Raw genomic sequence first — 20867 nt, forward strand, 5'->3', positions numbered from 1 at the left:
TCGCAGAGATAATAGAAAATGCAGGGAAAGAATTTAAATCTGTCTGCGTTCCCCTCACAGGATGGGACGGCAGTCGATCCTTCAGCAACCCTATATGCAAGTTCACACTGACGGCAATTATGTATGTATTATGTGTGCTGAAGCATACCGGCGCTACATCGTTGCGTGACGTGTATTGAATGCTATAGTTGCATGGCATGCATCCTCAAACCTATCGATGCGTCCTTAAGGCTGCCAAGGCATTCACTATACTGCCGAGGCATTCATAATACTGCCGATGCATCTATAAGGCTGTCGAGGATCCATAATGGTACCGAGGCATCTCTAAAACTGGCAAGGCATCCATAAGGCTGCTGAGGCGTTCTGGAGGTTGCCTAGGAATTCCGGAGGCTGAAAGCAAATGCCTAAGCATATCGCAGCTTCATTTTGCAGCTACGATCATTATCACTAAAATTGCAACTATAAAGTCATAATCTTAAGGTACTTTACTATTCGTCACCTAAAAATCCCTTGCCGTCCCGTCCCGTCCGTGGGCACTGGGACTAACTTTATTACGTAGAAGACTTTTATAATTAAAACGGCTTAATTTTGACAAGGTAATAAATAACATCTTGCTTAGCTGGCGAAAATGAAGAGGCTTACTTTTTTATTAGGTCAAATGACAACAAAAATGTTCAGTAAACAGTGACCTTATAGTAATTAGTGTTTTGTAAATTACATTTTATTTAAATTGTTAAACTATTTTTCATGTTATAAAGCTGAATATTTCATCATTATTTTACCATGGACCATGATAGACTAACAAGGCAATTGCCTTTTGTACTCCAAGAGTAAAAATTAGATAATATGAAAATGTCACAACATCATAACTTATTTTGCATTTTCCCAAAAAGTACAAATGTTGTGTTGACCATTTTCATCCTAAAAGTGCGAAGTGTTAAGTATTATATTAATATATTGATTATAAAAATTATTATTAGACATACTGGTACCCATGTGACCTGATATTAAAAACTGAATAGAAGACTGTGTTAGTGTTCAAAAAAAAAATGTATAGAATTTACATAAATGAATATACCTAATAATTTAAGAAGCCTAAAATTTAATCAATATCTAAGTTATTACGTAAATAAAGATAATGAAGTAAAAAAATACGTTTTATTCTACGGTAACCATGCATGCTTTATTAAAATTAATCTAATATGTTATTACCATGGACTTGTGTCACTTCCGTAGAGGCGTGTTTTCTTTTTCCTTTTTTTCATGAAAACTACAGTGATAATAGCTAGGTTCTTAAGTGAAACATATTGTAGGATACGGTATCTTTCATTTGAGACTACTATGAATTATATAAAAAAACATTGTTTTCTTTAAAATTATTTTAAAACCGTTTATGAGATTGGCCTTTATAATGCACAGGCCACACCGCGAACGAAGCTACGCTAACTTAACTTAGCTTACGTAGCCGGGGCATCTTTTCATACTTCGGTTCACACCGCGAACTAAGCTAACCGAGCTAACTAAACTAACCCAACGATCCCGTTAGCTATGTAAAATATATCGCCGCTCTGCCGCGCCGTTCTTAACCCCCGTACGTATCTATAGTCACTACTTACTACGTATTTTCTTAGCTTTGCAAGTAACTATTTATAAAGTTTGCGTGCAACTACGTGAGCTAAGTTAGCTAGCTTCGTTTGTGGTGTGGTCTGCGTTTTAATCTAGCTATAATTATATCACTCATATTTGTGTTAGAGGTTGAAATCTAATTAAAATGATGCCAAAAAGTAGCTAACTAGAAATAAAATATCTCTTTTGATGTCAAAATGTCTCTTAATCTGGTGAAAAAGTCGCTAAGTTGGCAACGCTGCTGTAGTGAACTACGGTCGTCAAACGACTCAGTGATTAAGATACACTGAATAGGCTGCCGCCTTCGGTAGGCAAGCGAAGGCGACCTGTCGACCTTAGTGTACTAGTAAATACGCCATTAAGGTTGGCCGATTTGTCAAACGCCTGTGTCGTCTTTACACGATATACCCACATGCTGCGGCTCATTGATTATTATTATCTGTTATTTACTGTATAGTAGGTATGCATGCATGCACTGATGCATAGCGTGAATTAATGTCAATGATAATGAAATAAGTTTAAAATTAACGGATAGTAATAATCTTCGGTATACCGCCGTCATTTCATATCGCAGATTCTTGTGCCTGTTAATCATTTGATCGAACGATTAACGGGTCTTTGAACGTTATTGGCCTCCTTACGTTTGAATCATCTAGGTACGTAGATACAGTTGAGACATAGGTGATATGTAATGTTGTTTTATTTGTCGCTGTGTATTACAAATTTCATAAAACTAAAAAATTCAAAGAAACCCTTATCTATCTACCTAATGTATAAACACAAGTCGAAATTTGAATTATGAAATATGTAGTTATAGCAATATTCCTTCAAATTAATGCACCGAAATTCATGCATACATATTGACTAGGTACTAATTCAAAACAGTCTAGCCCGCGCCCACACTACACAAATTTTTGCACACCGGTTTTGTTGATGCCACCGCGATGATTCCCTTTAGGACAAACGTTCCTACTTACTTTTAGATCTATGCGTTTTGTGCGTCTGTGCAGCACGGGATATTGCTATTTTAATGGCATTGGTTAACGAAATATACTATAGTAACAATTCTAGGCAAATCAATTAGTCATAAGTCGCCTACCAACCGACGTTAATTTTATTTTTATTTTATTAACCGACTTCAAAAAGGAGGAGGTTCCCAATTCGGCTGTTTTTTTATGTGTACGTTACCCAATTGTAGGAAAAGTCCGGTATCGTGTCATATAAGGAGGTCAGGAAGCTGGCTTATAGGAGAGGTGATTGGAAGATGCTCCACCAACAACAGTATAAGTCTTAAGATTGATGATGATGATGTTACGCTTACTCCGGCATTTGATGATTTTGATGATTCTTTTGTTGTTGAAAAGAGGTATTGGTCTCATTTAATTTTGAAGAAAATACGTGGAGCGCACTGTAAGTTTCCGGAAAGAATAACAAAAAAATACTATAAATCATTGACTTACAAATAAAAAGTCAATGCTATAAATGGTCAGAAATGAATTTATTGTTTCTCAAAATATTCTCTGTTAGCGTTAATGCATCTTCATTTTTGGAAGTAAATAAAAGGTAACAAGGTGCCAGGTCGGGACTGTACGCGGGATGTCTCATAAGGTCAACGTTGTTCACCTTCAAAAATTCATTTGTCTGTCTGGCCGTGTGAGACTGGTGCAAGATGATACGGCGTTTACGGTTATTTTGACGGAGTTTGTCAATAACTTCCGGCACACAAATGGTCGTGTACCAATTACTATTCACGGTACAACGATTCTCCAAAGCAACTGTAGCTACGTGTCCAGCTTTATTAAAAAAAGAAGCAATCATCCGCTTAGAGGCACTTTGCACGCGCGCCGCTTTGTTTGGTTTCGGCTCATCTCGAAAGACCCATATGCTCGATTGCCGCTTTGTTTTGGGATCGTAACTATAAACCCATGTTTCGTCAACTACTACTACGTCCCACACCAAATTTGACGCCCCTTCGTTGAATCTGGTAAGCATGGCATTGCACCAAGTGATGCGATCCGTTTTTTGAGCCTCAGTCAAATTGTGTGGGATCTACCGATAGCACAGTTTTTTCACACCCAAATGTTTGTGTAGTGTTGATTGTATTTGACTCATGCCTATGCCTAAGAATGTCCGAATCTCATGGTATGTCACATGCCTGCCTGTTTTGATCATACGGCGCACAGCATCGATGTTTTTGTTGTTCACAGCAGAGGATGGGCGACCATCACGAAATTCGTCACTGAGATTCATACGACCGTGTTAGAATTCTGCAAACCAGCTATAAATAGTCGTCTTGCTTTCTTCGCCAAAAGCAGTTTGAAGTCGAGTGAAGCTCCGCTGAGCTGTTAAATTACACTTAAAGTCGTAGAAAGTCATACTACGAAAATTTTCACAAGTTAAATCCATGGTGATGTAGACAACCAATTTCTAAAATGACGCCACAATAAAAGAAGTAAGTGACAGTCAGACGGAACAAGCTGTATTCTAAAGCAAAGAGTTCCATTTTCAAATGTTGTAATTACTTTTTAAATATTGTTTATGTAAGTGGCCAATTCCGGAAACTTATAGTGCGCCCTATGTATTCCACCTCTAGTGGTAGCAAACGCAGGGTTGAATCCGGTTTTGCTGGGTTTTACGTACTTTCTGTAGCCGATTTCAAAAAAACTTGACAAATAGATATAGATAATTCCACGAACTGTAAGTGCAGTTTTTTTTAGTAAAAAAGTTGTATATATTTATATAGAAACAGGTACAAAAAGAAAAACTGAAATCTAAGCTGCTAACGGTGTAACAAAAACCATTTTTGGTTTGACCGTGCACCGGCATTCATCATCAATGCAAATACATTACCTACAAGTTATAAACGAAACACAAAAAATGAATAACTTTTTTAGCAGTTTCGGCCAATGCTCGGATTCGATCTCAGTGAGAACTGCACATTTTTGTCTGTGACTTTCCCTGTGAACCGATTTGAAATATGAACCCAGAGCAAGACTTCCTACTTACTACTTTGAACATACCCACCTCGTCTGCGGCAGAGAGTTCCGTCTTATGAAATGGGTCAACTTTAGAGGAGTAATCTCTTCTAATCTGGAAAAAATTCTTCAATTATTTAGAAATTCGTAAATGGCATTTGAATACTCATTTTTAAGTATAACTATAATTGTATTATTACACCGTGATTTTTCTTAAAATGTATAAAATAAAAATTTCAATATGTAGTTTTAGGTCGCTTTCAAAACCACAGTACAAGTGTGGTACAAGTCGGAAAACATAGCTTGAATTATTTATTATTTCAAACTGCAACCGAGTCGTTAGGTTGGTTGATAGTTGTTAAAGACTTCAAGACACCTATTAGGTCTTGGTTTTGGTAACATCAGTCTCTAGAAAGTCACCAGAAGAAACTGCCGAATGAAAGTTTACCTCCACAGGCGTGGAAATCAGGTTGCAATGCGACATTTCGACTAAAGATAAGATTTTCTCAATGTGTTTACTTTGATCTAAAGAGAAATAAATAACCTTCCCTTCGGATAAATGCCCATTCCCAAACATTGTTTTGCAACATCAAGATCTTTAAAATGCTTACTTAAATTTTCAAGCAGTCTTTTTTCTTTCCTTTATTTCTGTGAAAAAAGAGCAAATTATCCGCGTATAAAGTGATTGCTAAATAAATCACGAGCTTTTAGCACAATTAACTGAAGTGATATAAAATTCAACGTCATTCCAATTTCTTGAAGCCTGAGTTCATAAATACATAAAATATTTTATTAACAACAAACTTTTTTGTCATCTTTTTCTCTGACTCATCATAATATATGCCACTCATGTATTTCGCCGGTTTAAAATACAGTAGGTATGCATATTTAGGTAAACATGTTCTATGGTAATCCAGAGACGCAACAACACATTTAAAATACCACGAGAAAAAAGGTTTAAAGACATCCTAGGATTTATTAGATTATATCGAGTTCTTAGGTGTTCGCGATTGTTACTGGGATATGATTGTTAGGAAATAAAACTATTTTTCCTGGTTTAAATCGCGTATATTTATGGTATTCGCGTATATTCGCTTTTGCGTGATTTTGTTCCGTAACTATTTATTTGTGTCTCAAGTATGAATGAATTTTTTAAAATTATGTTTTGTTTTTTTCTGTTTGTTCTTTTATTATGTTTCTCTTATTTTTGTTTAATTTTTTTTCCACTGTGTTGTTTATTTCTTTTGTTTTTAGTTTGGATTGGTTATTTTCTGTGTGGTGTCATTCGTGGTGTGCAAATAAATGAATAATTCAGCTTTCAATTTGTAGGTACGTAGTCGACGAAAAAGAACATTTTTAATAACAGAAAGTTCTAATAAGATCACCTTAAGGCACCTTACCTATAGCTTTATCACTTTATCTTCTGCCAAGCCGTAATGTGAGCATTGCTGCGTTCCGGTTTTGAAGGGTAAGGGGGCTGGTGAAATTACCAGCACATAAGACTTGTCAACTTACCTACTCACGACTTGTCACCCGGGCGCCGCAGTGGCAGTGTCTCTAAGATCTTTGCGATTTAAAGCTCTGAGTGGCACTGCAACGGCTATGGACAGGCGTGTCGCTTAACACCAAGCGCACTTGCCGTCCCGTCAATTGATAATATAAAAAAAGCCTAGTTTAGCTGTTATTCACCGTTCTAAACAATTTTCTGTAGCAAGAATTAGGTATGAGGACAAAATTCACTGGATTTTCGCGAATTAGTAATTCAAGTAACAAGCGAGTTGTTTTGAACAACTCTACAAGCAAATCGCTAACTTTTAACCGGATGAGGTCGCCGAGTTCAAGTCTTATCGCCGCAACACAAAACAACATTATAGATATTAATTAGCTTATTGCTGTCTTGAATATTTGTTTTTGCGATTATTCAAATTGTTTAATTTATCTGCTGTTTACAATTAATTTATTTACAGTTTAATATAGAGAAATTAGTAATCACTCATCTTTGGAAAACCTAATCGCTATTTAATTCGTACATACCTAAATAGCGTTGATGACTGTGGTTGACACCTTTTTTAACAAGTAGGTAGGTAAATGTCGCTGACCTCCCCGACTGTGCTGCCACCTTGTCGTGGTGGGGGGCTTGCGTGCCCTTATGATCCCGAACGCTATGCCTATATATATAGCGCTTCGCATACTTGGGCTTGAGGGGGAGGGGCCAGACTAAGAGCGGCACACTCTGCGGAAGGTTCACTCCCGGTACCACTCTGATCAGCAGAGCAGACTGGAATGTGGACGTGCGCTGTCAGGGTATGGCGCAGCAGAGGGGCTCATTTGAGCGTTTGCGCGACGAGTTCCGGCGGCTGTGATGTCACGGCTTTCATTTATGCCTCAGATCATCACCATCAGTGTCCCTCAGATCTTTGCGATTTAAAGCTCTAAATGGCACTGTAAATGCGATGGACAGGCGTGTCGCTTAACACCAGGCGCACGACTTGTTTGTCCTGTCACTTGATATCTTAAAAAAAATATTACTCTGTATGAAAATGAGCCCACGTTATGGAATATATATTTTTTGGTTGGTTTTTTAACAAAATCTATTAACATATCCGTTCCTTTCTATCTGAAATTCAAATGATATTAACTTATAGTATGAATACGTAAGACAAACTACGCATGTTCAATTCAATAAAATCTTAACAATTTACCTCGACCTGCTCTTGTTGAATGATGACATCCACCAGCATTTTTTTTGCTTTTTGTAGTACGTTATTGCTCGTTTATTGACCTAGTCAATAAGCCCGTGCATAATATGAAAATGGTTGCAGAAATACCTATACGTTCTTCGTATAGGTATTTCTGCTACCATTGCAATGACATTTTCGCACGGAGATCGAACCAGGACCACGACTCAGAACTCTTCGATATTTTAAACGAATCTTTTGATTGGATATCGTTGTCGAATCGAAGGGCGCTTTCCGAGTCATTCAGAACATTCCGAGCTAAACGTTCGATTGGGATTCGTATACGATATCGTTATCCAACAGCGTTTACGGAGTTAGTCGATGATACATTATAAGAAAAATGAAATTCTTTTTATATACATTTTATACGTTCACGATAAGTCACTAGTTATCGTAAAATTCTTAATCGACCCCCAGATCAAGCTACACAACCGAATACGCGCCACCACGGGCGTCGTGGGCCCGAGTCTGCCCGGACTTGCCCGTGGCGCGAGCTCGCCCGTTTTGCCTTTGAAAAACAGGCCGTGGGAACAAGCCGTCACAGGCGCGCTCGGGCGGCCCTCTTCCCACGGCGCGTGGCGCGACCTCTCGCCTTTGAAGTTACCGACACGCGGCGGATCCAAAAACAGGCGACCACGGGCGCGCTCGGGCGGCCCTCTACTCAAGGCGCGTCAACCCGTGAAAATCGGGCCGTGGCTATGGGAAGCCGCCTTTAAGGGTTGAATTTCGAAAAATCCGTTCTTAGTAAGCATACTAAGAACGGATTTTTCGAAACACTAAATAAAAGTACCATACCCTCAAGTTTCCCAGTTTCTAGGACTTATCTATAGTTTTTGCTGTGCGGACATCCAGTTAATTACTCCGAACCCTACTCCTTAATACCTATGTATAGATTATGTACAAACAGCCTTAGTAAAATGGTAAAAACAAGCAAACTAATTAAAATTCTGAACTGAAAAGTCATTTCAGACATTAAAAGTATTCGAATTTCGCATTTCATTAAAATTTGAAAGTCGTTAAGTGCGGTCTAGGCATTTTCAAAGCCGGAGTTAAGTCGCTTAAATCGTGTAGCGAATACACGAGAGCTGTTTTAAATACAGTCTTCTGTGGGCTTTTGTTTGGGGAGTTTAATAGTAATAAACCGTAATAAGTTTTGTAAACGATATTTATTGCCATCTACATTCAAACTGTTAACTAGAGAATGTTCGACTAACAAGCAATATCTAAACTATTTTTTCATTGAGTTTTATTTTAAACGAGCCCTGTACCCCACCTACGGCGGGGTCGGACTCGGCCTGCGGCGCGTGGTCGGGTTCAGTTTACGGGGTGTGCTCATGCTCTTCGGTGGGACAGCAGTTAGTACTATGGGCGCTTGATGAGGAGGTCGATTCCCGATTTGGGCCAATTTAAGAAACGAACATTTCTAAGTTGGTTATAATTATTAATACAAAGAGCCATCCGATTACGACTCCCGTACATCTTTTTTACCCACCGCGACTCCTTCTGGTAGAACAATCATCTAAATCACTGTGTCAGTCAGTCAGTGGTAATCCAGCTATATATAGTATAATATTAATAATATATTCCAGGCGGTTCCCAGACCTTGTGACATTAAGAGTCGTATTCTAGAACTCTATTCAATGCTCAAGTCAGGATTGCACTGGCAACACAAGCACTGGAAATACGACCCTAATGGCAGGGACTTGAGTATGATATCAAGTGCTTTAAACCATACTCAAATCCTAACTTGAGCATTGAGTAGAGTTCTAGAATACGACTCTTAGGGTCGTATTCCAGAACTTGAGTATTGCAGTGAGCACTGAAAACCAGTGCTTGAAATCATACTCAAGTCTGCTCAAGTCCTGACTTGAGCATTGAGTAGAGTTCTGGAATACAACCCTAAGTATGGCTTCGGAAAAAGGGGTGAATCATAATTCACATATAATATTTAATGTAACATATTACACGATATTTTTAAATTAATTAATCAACCCCACTTGTATTTACTTGTTAGGTTTCTCATATCCTAGCAATTAGCTGTATTAACAGGTGGGTTTGTACTTAAAATACGTTACTATGCCCACGGTTAGGCACAGGCTCATGATTAGATTAGTAGCAGTGATCGACTACATATGTAGCAGTAGAGCTCCGTGTGAAAGAATCAGTCCAGGGAAGTAATGTGATCATTACTGCGTTCCGGTTTTGAAGGGTAAGGATGCTCGTATTTGTGCTGCTGCGTAACGAAGTAGCCATCAAGATGGTTTCAACATTTAGGTAAAATTATAGGCACATGGTGCTTATCAACGTATGTCTCAGGTTGACGGGCGCAGTGGCAATGCCCCTCAGATCTTTGCGATTTAAAGTTTTGAAAAGCACTGCAACTGTAATGGATACGTGTGTCGCTTACACCAGGTGCGCGACTTGGTCGTTCTGTCACTTGGTATCATATAAAAAGGCCTAGAAAGACTCATAGCAAAGGTACCTAGGTACCTACACGTACCTGAAAATCATAATATGTCACATTTAACTTAGGTACGTTACTAATATAGGTAGGTAAGTAGGTACAGGTTAGAATAGAATTTAATGATTACTTGCTGTAAACAAATTATTTCAATAGAACTTCTGGTCTCCAAGCACTTTGCTTTCATTATCTTGAGTACATTAATTTGAATTCCTTTAACAAATGTTAGTTACCTACTATTGAATTGAAATAGTACCATAGCAACATTAAATAGCAAAAATAGCTCTGATAACATTACTAATTTTATGATTTTACATAGACATTCTACTGTACAATATGCATATTAAGTTGACACAGAGGACTGTTCTTATCACAATCGGTGTAGGGTTGAATTTACATCTCAGGTTAGTGCTAAACTTGGTATGCTCTGTAATGCTTTCCCATAGTGTTTTGTTCAGCACGATGCAAAAAGGGTAACAAATAAAGACATTACGTTTTCGCTACTGTTACTTACTTTTTGGAAATGAAACTATTTTTAACCGACTTAAAAAAAGGAGGGGTTCTCAATTCGACTGTATGTTTTTTATTGTATGTTACGCAATAGCTCTCGGCATTTGTGAACCGATTTTGAGGATTCTTTTTTTGGTGTAAAAAGTATACCACAGAATCAGGAGTGGTCCCATTTAAATTTGAAGAAAATATTCCACCCCTAAAGTTTGCCACCCAATTAGGGGATTAGTGACTTTTGAGGCCGGTTTTTTTATTACTCTGTATTGAGATTATTTTAATGTAAATCGCGTATATTTGTTTGTCCTTGGGACTAGTACAGAGTTCGATTCATTTGGTTTGTTTGAACAAAATATCCAAAAAATTTAATTTTCAGAAGATGTAGAGACTTATTGCCTGCGTTAATCTATACAAAATTGTACACAAGATTTTATTAAGACTGTGTACATATAGGTATAATAGGTATGTTCTTGGTGCGAGTTTGGTAAATCTACTTGTAATCAATATTCCACTTAAGTTCATGTTATCTCCAATACAGCAAGATGGTACAAGTACATTATAGATTGTACAGAAATATATATGTATCTGTGTACAAAATAGTAGATGCTGTATGGTTTAAGAACCTCTAGGGACCCAATCACGTAAGCAACCCGTACATTAGCAAGTTAACAACGTAACAGACAGTACCAGTAGCCATAGCATTGACTACATTAAGTAATGAAGATTTTTAACCACACCATTTCACTTCAGGATTTAAATATGTAATTAATGTCAGCCATTTAATTGTTTATTCAATCCTTAGCGTCAAAGTTATCGTTACATTTTGTAAATATGGCCGTATGAAATTTAAAAAGAAATTTAATTTGCATTCTAGTGAGTGAATGTATGTATAAATCACGACGAAATTAAGTAACGGTAAAAAGATTTCAAAGAATTATATCTCTTTTAATCACGTTACGCACTTTATTCAGAATAGAGTTACTTAAATTAATCCAAAGAATTTATATTTTCGAAACTGCGTCTTAAAAACGAGGAGAAGAAAGAAAAAAAAACAAAAACTTCATTACGAAAGGAGCCTCCCAGCACGACGACGTACCATTTTATGCCATCGTACCTTTCCTACGTCTGGTGCACCCTTGGCAACAATTGGTGACTATGTAGTTTACGCCGATTGGCAAATTTTTTCACTATGGCAGGCATTGTTCCTTCCGGGGAGAAGGCGAAGGCAGTTCGCTGCTCGCCTGATCCCCTAGTGAGACCAGCGGGCTCTGGACAGGGACTCCGGAGCCTGCATTGCACGGCCTCACTCGTCTGGGGGGCGGGTAGGAGGACAACCGACTCGCCTCTCCGTTGGCGCGGGAGCCCTGGCGTAAGCTAGGGCGGCCGGGCGGCGTCGTGGTGAATGTTCATTTTGATTTCCCCCCGTAAAAAAAAAGAAAAAAAAAGGCATTGTTCCTTTGTTGCCCGTGGAACTTCCAGCAGAACTACTAGTAGTTCCACGGGCAATAATGATCCCCCGTGAAACTACTGGAACTATGTACTAGTACTTACACGGGCAATAATAATCCTTTAGTATCAGTATCAATATTTAGTATCCAGTAGTTACACGGGAGATTATTATTGCCCGTGTAACTACTAGTAGTTCCGGTAGTTCCACGGGAGATTATTATTGCCCGTGGAACTACTGGTAGTTCTGCTTGTAGTGCCACGGGCTGTTGTGTATGCTATGGATACAATAAAAAGAAGATTAGTTTGCGAAGAGTCCGTATAAGTCGATTTCTATCGTAGGGTTGTCTCGTCTACCTTTACCATCTGGTAAAGAATGTAAATTGCATTATACCGAGAAGCTGGTACCGCAAATGTGTCGTCCTATAATTGGTAGTGTTATTTTGGTTAAGAATAATATGGGAGAGACCAAATTGTTCGTGCTCATTTTTTGTTTCTCGAAATAATTGTTTTAGTAACTGGCTGTCATTTTCGGTATTTTGATTTGTTTAAAGTGGTTAAGTGATTAGCGGGCGAGTCAATATGTTACGGCGTTAATTAATTTTTTTAAAGTGTTGTACTGCACTACCAACTCTGTGAGATCTTCCTGCTGTTTTAAGAATATCCAACTTATCACTACTACTAAATTTAATAGAAAATAATATTAACAGTGTATATTAAGAGAGTCACCACACTTAGAAGCTTATGTCCATTAGAGCGGAAAAGACATTACGGTTTCATGCCGACCGCATGCGTAACACGAAACGTTTCGCCCTTATTAAATGAAAATAATTTTTCTCACCGATTTAATGCGATTCCGTGTCGATAAGTGTGTGATTCCCTAATTAATCTAAAATTATACCCAGGTTTCAAAGAAAAATAATCCTATCTGTAAACTTTCAATATTTTTGTAAATCGTTGGTGACTACTCAAGTGTATCTATATCGAACAATTACACGTATTGCCTAACAAACAATTATAGCCGAAGTAGAAAGTACTTATGTATTTTCCAGACCAACATACACGTGATAGGAAGCATTGCTATATATTTTGAAATTGAGAGTATAGTAAAAATATAATTATCGAGTTCTTAGGTTTTCGCGATTGTTACACATAGGAAATGAAACTATTTTTCCGTATTTAAATCGCGTATATTTGTTTTTTCAAACAAACCGACGTTTCGGGCCCTTTACAGGTCACCGTGACTATGGGAATTCCTAAAAATATAATTATTTTATAGTTTTTTGAAGAAAGATCTAAATTGACAACTTATTCAGTGGAAAATATCTTTACGCTACCCATTCTTCGATTTAGATAAATTAACTCATTATTTAATAATACATTTGCAGAAATATCAAGCGTCATTGCTTAAAGACATTTTAAAGTAATGGGGTCTACAATGGAACGACCAGAAGATGCCTATTCAGTCGCACCTTAAAGATTCTTGGGTTGTATGTGCTCGCAAACACAGTCGCAGACAGGGAATTACATTCCTGGGTTGTGCGCATAGGAAAAGATGACATAAAGCGCTTAGAACGATGATAAAAAATGTCTCAACAGCACTTTGCCTCGTCACCGTGCAGCATTTGTCTAAAAAAAATATTCTGTAAAAAAACAAAATAATGTTAAATTTATGTTACTACAAACCTTAAAGTTGACTCACCTGTGGTTAGTATTAAAAAGCAATATTTATTTTCTGAATTTTTTAAATATTCTTTTTAATTTTTCTTGTATTCGGGATTTTGGGATTTAGCACATTAATACTAATACTTACAATATTAATAATATTATACTTACAATTTGTGAGTGACTATGGACACGGCTTCGTGTCTTCTTGTCCAGGAGAAAATGAATGGGCGGATGGACTAACAACAGGTAATAACATAAGTATTCCCATCCTTTCATTTTCGTATGAGTCAATAAACACGGGCATTGAAGTTCATTTGAGCACTACAAACATTTTACGTATTGTTTTATATTCGACTTCATACCCAAGCACAGAATTCTTAACCATGTTAAAGCATCTCTAAGCATGCCACAGCATTTCGTCGCGACATAGTGCATGTGGACACTCTTCAGATGAGTCGAGTCGTCCCGTTAGTGGGTGCCGGAACTAAGGGTCGTATTCCAGAACTCTACTCAATGCTCAAGGATTGCACTGGAAACACAAGCATTGGAAATACGACTCTAATGGCAGGGACTTGAGTATGATTTCTAGTGCTTTAAACCATACTCAAATCCTGACTTGAGCATTGAGTAGGGTTCTAGAATACGACCCTTAGGGCCGTATTCCAGAACTCTACTCAATGCTCAAGTCAGGATTGCACTGGCAACACAAGCACTGGAAATACGACCCTAATGGCAGGGACTTGAGTATGATTTTCAGAGCTCACTGCAATACTCAAGTCCTGACTTGAGTATTGAGTAGAGTTCTGGAATACGACCCTTAGACTTCTATAGTCTACTTGTTAGTGAAACAATGATCGTGGATGGCATCAACACTTACCTAATTATTATTAAAGTAATAACTACGTTTATACCTTGTTCACTTTCTTTTTTTACAATACCCTTTCTTGTCACCTCATTAGCATATCAGTAATAAAGAAAACAATGAAGACAAGGTTGGATTACACGCTTTTACACAATAAAAAATATTCGTCCGTAAGAGTAAGGTTTTACTATACTAGCTTTTTTTATAATATCAAGTGACGGGACGAACAAGTTGTGCGCCTGATGCTACACGCCTGTCCCAGTTGCAGTTGTTTGTGACTTAAATTTCTAAGTTGAACATTTATGAATGTTTAGTAGTTAGACCTTTAGTTAGGGGGGAAGGAAAACATGTCGAAGAAGATTCACCACTTGTGGAAAAAGTTTTTTTTTAATAATATCAAGTGACGAGACGAACGAGTCGTGCGCCTGATGGTAAGCTATACGCATGTCCATAGCAGTTGCAGTGCCACTCAGAGCTTTTAATCGTAAAGAACTGAGGTGCACAGTCACTGCGCCCTTTACCCTGAGACATAGGTTGACAAGTACCATGTGCCAGTAATTTTACCAGCACCCTTTCCCTTCAAAATCGGAACATAGTAATGATGACATTACTGCTTGGCGGCAGAAATAGTTCCTTACCTACCACCACTTTTTGCCACCTTTGGCAGTACTTCCTTAGACGAACTCTTTTACAAGGAGCTCTACTGCTACTAGCTGAGCTCTTAAAAAAGGATGCAATAGCAGCTTTTAACATTTTATAAATAGTATAGGGCACTTTTCATGTACTTATGTGCATACCTGTTCGTCAATTGTAATATTTTGTTGAACAATGCTTAAAAATAATGTATCTAAAATAATAATTTGTCTGAACAAGTTTGGTAAATATGATTGATTTATTACATTATTTTTGTTCTTGTGTTATTAAAGAGTGTTTGTAGTATTGTATTGAATCAAATGCAAGTTAAGCTTAGGTAGAGTACAGGTACATGATGGACTGTTTGAAGTAGATATTGGGTATGGCGAAAACTGTTATTTTCATAAAATTATAAAAAGAAAAAATCCTAAACATGTCGGTGATGTATGTGCCTAATTGTGTACTTTAAAGATAAGTAACAATGGTATGTATTGTACCATCTTACTATTACCTTACATGTGGGTACTAACAATAAACAGATAAACTTTTTTAAAGGCTTGGGATTGTTCAGACTTCTCGTGATAGAGCTTACAAAATATTCATGTACATTTAATATAATAAACTTCATTCAATATTTTACTTTATTTATTTTTATAAAATATAAAACTCAGGACAGTCGGTTTCAACTAACTTTCTCTATTTTTCAAAGGTTAGTTGGAAGAAATCCCCATAAGCTCGCCTTTGTACTTTGTACTTATAATTGTCTCCTAAAATTTGTAATTTGTTTTGTGGTACAATAAAGACAGTGTTTGCATGCACAACTATCTACTTACATACATACTTTTCTGCGTAGTGGAGCCAATTGTGAAGTTCCATCAAGTTGTGGTTTAATTACTTTGTTTAGAGATACCGCACATAAAAACAACCTGTCAAACTGCCCGACTCATCGACAGATGACGTAGGCAAATCAATTTTATTTTCCAGGGCCCCTAGTATTCTTAGATTCATTGATAAATCCTGTGTGTACCTACTTCATTTAAGTTGTCTGGAAAATGAAAATAAGGTAACCTATCCGTGGTCAGTGATCAAGTGTTTGTGTTATAAAGGTATAACGAAAATTATAGAAAAACATAATGTACGTGAACACATACACATTTGAGACATTTAATTTTGAAATGAAATATAAACACAATAAAATTTTCGCCTGGGTAATTGATAATTATATTGTATTAATTATAGCCACAACACAAATAGTAGGTATTTTCAACAAAAACTAAACTAAATTGATTCAATAAAAAAAATCTAAACATAGCCGTTAATCTAACAAAGGTTCTCCGGCTATAATAGAGCTCTCAATACCACAATGATCTTCGCCGCGGAGGATTTTGAAAAAACCATTTTCGCCCCAGTCTGCGTTCCACGAGTTAGCAATAAGCCAATATTTGTTACCCTTCTCCACGCCCCATCCTAAAATTTTGATTGCGTGACCTCCGAGAGCCTCTCCGTCGATATGCTTGTAAACTCCGCTTTTGTAGGATAATAAATCAGAGTACACGGTGAAAGCTGCTTCCACGGGACCGTATTTATACAATTCAGCTTTGATGTGCTCTTCGTCTCTCTTAACTGAATACACGTGCTTACCGTAATGCTTGTCTTTTTTGTAAGCTACGTTGTAACCGTCTTCGCAAGATCTATAGCATTTTGGTGTCTTTGTGTCTCCACTACAAGGAATCCTGTTTCCTGGAATATGGTGCTCACAGGGTGGGATCTCGTATGGTCTGCATCCTTGACTTGAATTGTAAGACCCGCCAGAGACGATACCGAAGTGTTTCCAATACTCCCACGCTAAGGTAGGAATACCACCGTTACACCCAAAACCGCACACTGGGCAACAGCTCAGGAGATCTTCTGCGGAGTAATGGAAATGTTTTGTCCCATTAGAGTAGGTGCAGACACGGTCAGTCATAGCCTCGACTGCACCAAACGCCCAACAACTTCCACATGATCCCTGATCTCTGATTTCATTCAAAGTGGGACAGTTCGGCCACTTGTCTCTTGGATCAAAGTTTTCTGGAAGACTAGCTATCAAGTCGTAGTCGTGTTCTTTTTGTTCTAAGGTGGTTATAAAGTCATCTTGCCTGGCTCCCATCAAATTTTTTATGTACTTTAGCGATATATCTTTTGCGAAATTCTTACCAGCTTTCCACAAACTTTGCTTACTGTTAATATGATTAATAAATTCTTCCGAAAGGGGATGTAACTTGTTCCCTGAAGCAATGGCGCACAATAGTACGATGCACGCGGCGCGGTACACAATCATTTTGAGACTCTTTTGTTCGTAATATGAATGGAGGCGCGCAATACGAATGAATGTAGCGCATTGACTGAGCGTAGCGATCCGCCGACCAACGGTCGTCCGGGCAGTGGCCTGCAATGCTCACACGCTTGTAATTGCGTCGGTCACTCAGTACGATATGGAATTAGGGTGAGACATCAGATGATGAAAAAAACAACATGTCGAAGGTTACTCATATCAGTGGCGGCCATATTATTCGAACACAGATTACGGCAAATAGGTTAAGAATGATCAGTAAATATTTATTAATTGATTATTATGTACACTTCGTTTCTTGTCAAGTTGATCAGTTTAGAATATGCTCTTAATTACATGTTTGTTTTAAAGAAACTAATCTCTACAAATATCATGGTTAAAATTAAATCAATATAGGTAAATGTTAAAAATTACAACTCGCTATAACAGTTACAGACAATATATCTGTGATAACAGTTTATAGAGTATCTCTAAATTTTTACCAAACGTAGACTATGCAACAGCCCTAATGATTGGTGATACTCGTGATAACGCTGAGTTAGCCGCCCGTTTTCCCATCCTTCCGCGGCCCGCTATTTCGTGTGGTTACTATGACCTATATAAAAAATAATCTCGTATTATATTCCTTCACTGTGAACAATATTGCCCAACGACCCGGTAACGGGTAAGCAGTTTATACCACGGTCATATGTTATAATGTGTGTTAGTATGCGAGAAAAAAATGGTTAACCATCACAAGGTTTATTATGCGTTGCATACGGTAGGAAAATTGTTAGCAAGCGTAATATGTAAGGATATGAAGGGAAAATAATGTCACGTACTGTATGTTTTTGTACGAAGATGGTATAATAATATTGCATTTACTTAGAGATCAAAGATCAAAAGGTACGAGGTATGTAAGTATACCTAAGTAAGTAAAACAATATTTCCTGAAACACGAATGAGTAGTCATATCTAATTTGATTTGAAAAAAATACTTGTATATATTGTTTTCCTTTTTTTTCTTCACCCTTTTATGATAATGTTATGTTGAAAAGTGATCGCTCTATACCGTTTATTGTTTTTTTTTTTTTACATTTCCTAAACGCATGCCATAGTACGGCCACTTGTCTCTTGTATCTAAGCTCTAAGGAAGGTTGGCTATTATTTTTGGGCTATGCTTCATTACACTTAAATTACTATTTGAAAATTACTGTCTTTCATTGCTGCCATTAGGGTCTAGATGTAACTTTGTGGAGTACCTATCTGTTTTGAAGTTTCTGCCAGCTTTCCATAAACTTTACTTGTTGTTTGTTGATGTTGATCTCGTTGATAAATTCGTCAGAAAGTGGATGGAAAGTCTGTCCGCAGTAATAACAAAATTTAAAAAATATACGCCTTCAACTTCATTTTGTAATTTTGGTTTCCGAAATGGAATAGCAATGAATATTCGTTAAATAAGCAGGTTTCGAGTCTTATTTTTTAAGGCGTTATTTTACCGCGGTGCATAACGTTACTTTTTTGTTCACTGGCATAACATGGCAGAAGTCGAGGGATTACTTTATATTTTTTATTTACTTAATACATTTTTTAAGTAACACTTTAGGGTGTGGACATAATAGGTTTATGTATAGGATTAGTTCATGTATACAACATAAATCTAAATATACATCACTATACTGGGTATACTTATGCGCAATTACTTCACTTTGTCGAATTGTGCTTTTATTCAATTAGAAGACAACAATATGATCATTTTCGTTGTCCGAAACGTAGGCTATCTGTCTATGTTCAGCAAAGAGAAGTCCATTTGATATAATTCCTACTTTTCTGGTATCTGTTCCTGTCTAAATAGTCTTAAAAATTTTATCATTAAAATGTTAAAAGCACGAACTCATGATAACAGTCTTATGGACCTGTAACAAAAATTTTTCTTTGCAAGTGGGCTGCTGTTTGCTCAGTTTCCTGTGTAATTGTGTTAAGCACAAAATGACAATTTCGAGATATTTTACATAAAAGATTTTTGAAGTTTTTTTTTCATTTCTCCTTTAAATCATTAAGTTTTATTTATTTGTTTTTATAAGTTAAGCGAACAATCACTCGCGACCATCGACCCTTGTCTAGTATCTATGTCCTGCAGCCATGATTTTTTTGTACGACGAGCTTTTCTTCTACTAGTGACTTTCCCAGAATTATAAGTTGAACGAGCTTGTGCTTTTTTTCATAGTACCAAGTGACGGGACGAACAAATCGTGCGCCTGGTGGTAAGCGACACACTTATCCATAACAGTTGCAGTGCCACTCAGCGCTTTAAATCGCAGAGATATTAAGGGTACTGCCACTGCGCCCGTCAACCTAAGACACAAGTTAACAAGATCCATGTGCCTGTAATTTCACCAGCACCCTTACCCATCAAAACCGAAACACAGTCTAAATAATTGAAGGAACTTGTATATTATAGAAATTAGTTACAAATATACTTCAACAACAACAAAAGAAAAATCCAGAATTGTGATAAGATCTCTCAGAAATGTGTAGAAGTTATAAAAATTATATTATTTAGATTACAGTGTTGAGGTTTTGGTCTAGCAAGGGTTCGCCAGCGATAATGTCTGACTCGATGTTGCATTCGTTTTTTCCCCGAAGAATTTTGAAAAACCCCTTGTCGCCCCAAGAAGAATTCCAAGAGTTGGCTGCAAGCCAGTATTTGGTGCCGTTTTCTACACCCCATCCTAAGATTTTGATGCAGTGTCCTGAAAGTAAATCACCGGCAATGTACTTATAAACCCCATTTTTGTAGTGCAGAAAGTCGTCATGTACATAGAAACACGCTTCCACTGGACCATTAGTATATAATTCTGCTTTAATTTCGTCTTCATTTTGGTCGAATCTATACGTACGCTTCCCATAGCGTTTATCTGTTTTGTAATCAATGTTTGAACCCGCAACACAGATATTTACGCAAGTAGGGGTAGGATCATAATCTACAGGACACGGCGGCAACGTAGAACTACTATTGTAATGATTACATGGAGGTATCTCATATGGTCTGCAACCTTCCTTGGAATTATATGCTCCACCAGACACAATACCATTTTTGACCCAAAAATCCCAAGCGTCAGACGAGAACCCACCTGAACATCCGCCATGTGAACTACAGGTGAGAACATCTTCAGCAGAGAAATGGAAGTTTTGGGTCTCGTTCGAATAAATGCAAACGCGGTCAGTCATAGCCTCGACTGCACCGAACACCCAGCAACTCCCGCAACTTCCTTGGTCCCTGATTTCATTTAAAGTTGGACAGTTCGACCACTTGTCTCTTGGATCAAAGTTCTCAGGAAGGCTGGCTATTAATTCAGGACTATGCCTCATTACATCTAAATTACGTTGCAAATTACTGTCTCTGATCGCTCCCATTAGATTCTTGATGTAACTTAGTGGAGTATCTGCTCTGAAGTTTCTGCCAGCTTTCCATAAACTTTGTTTGCTGTTGATCTCGTTGATAAATTCGTCGGAAAGTGTATCCAGATAATCCGGCACCTGGAACGTCACTCCATTCTTAATGATCGACAGTACGGGTTTCGGCCGAACCGATCAACGGGTGACGTTCTAGCGTATCTAATGCATCTCTGGGGTGAAG

At 37.6% G+C, this 20867-nt stretch overlaps 1 protein-coding gene and 1 pseudogene across 1 annotated transcript; both read right to left on the reverse strand.

Moving 5' to 3' along the window:
• Positions 1-16056: 16056 nt before the first annotated feature.
• LOC113228459 (cathepsin B-like) lies at positions 16057-17364 on the reverse strand. The gene has a single exon (XM_026461772.1). It carries the CDS (start codon positions 17234-17236, stop codon positions 16232-16234), a length of 1005 nt encoding a protein of 334 aa, XP_026317557.1. The 5' UTR covers positions 17237-17364; the 3' UTR covers positions 16057-16231.
• A 2422-nt stretch (positions 17365-19786) lies between these two features.
• Positions 19787-20867, reverse strand: part of LOC113228601 — a 22142-nt pseudogene continuing 21061 nt past the window's right edge.

The sequence above is a fragment of the Hyposmocoma kahamanoa genome, unplaced genomic scaffold (genome assembly GCF_003589595.1).
Source record: "Hyposmocoma kahamanoa isolate Upper Pololo Valley unplaced genomic scaffold, ASM358959v1 232, whole genome shotgun sequence".
In the NCBI taxonomy this organism is placed as follows: domain Eukaryota; kingdom Metazoa; phylum Arthropoda; class Insecta; order Lepidoptera; family Cosmopterigidae; genus Hyposmocoma; species Hyposmocoma kahamanoa.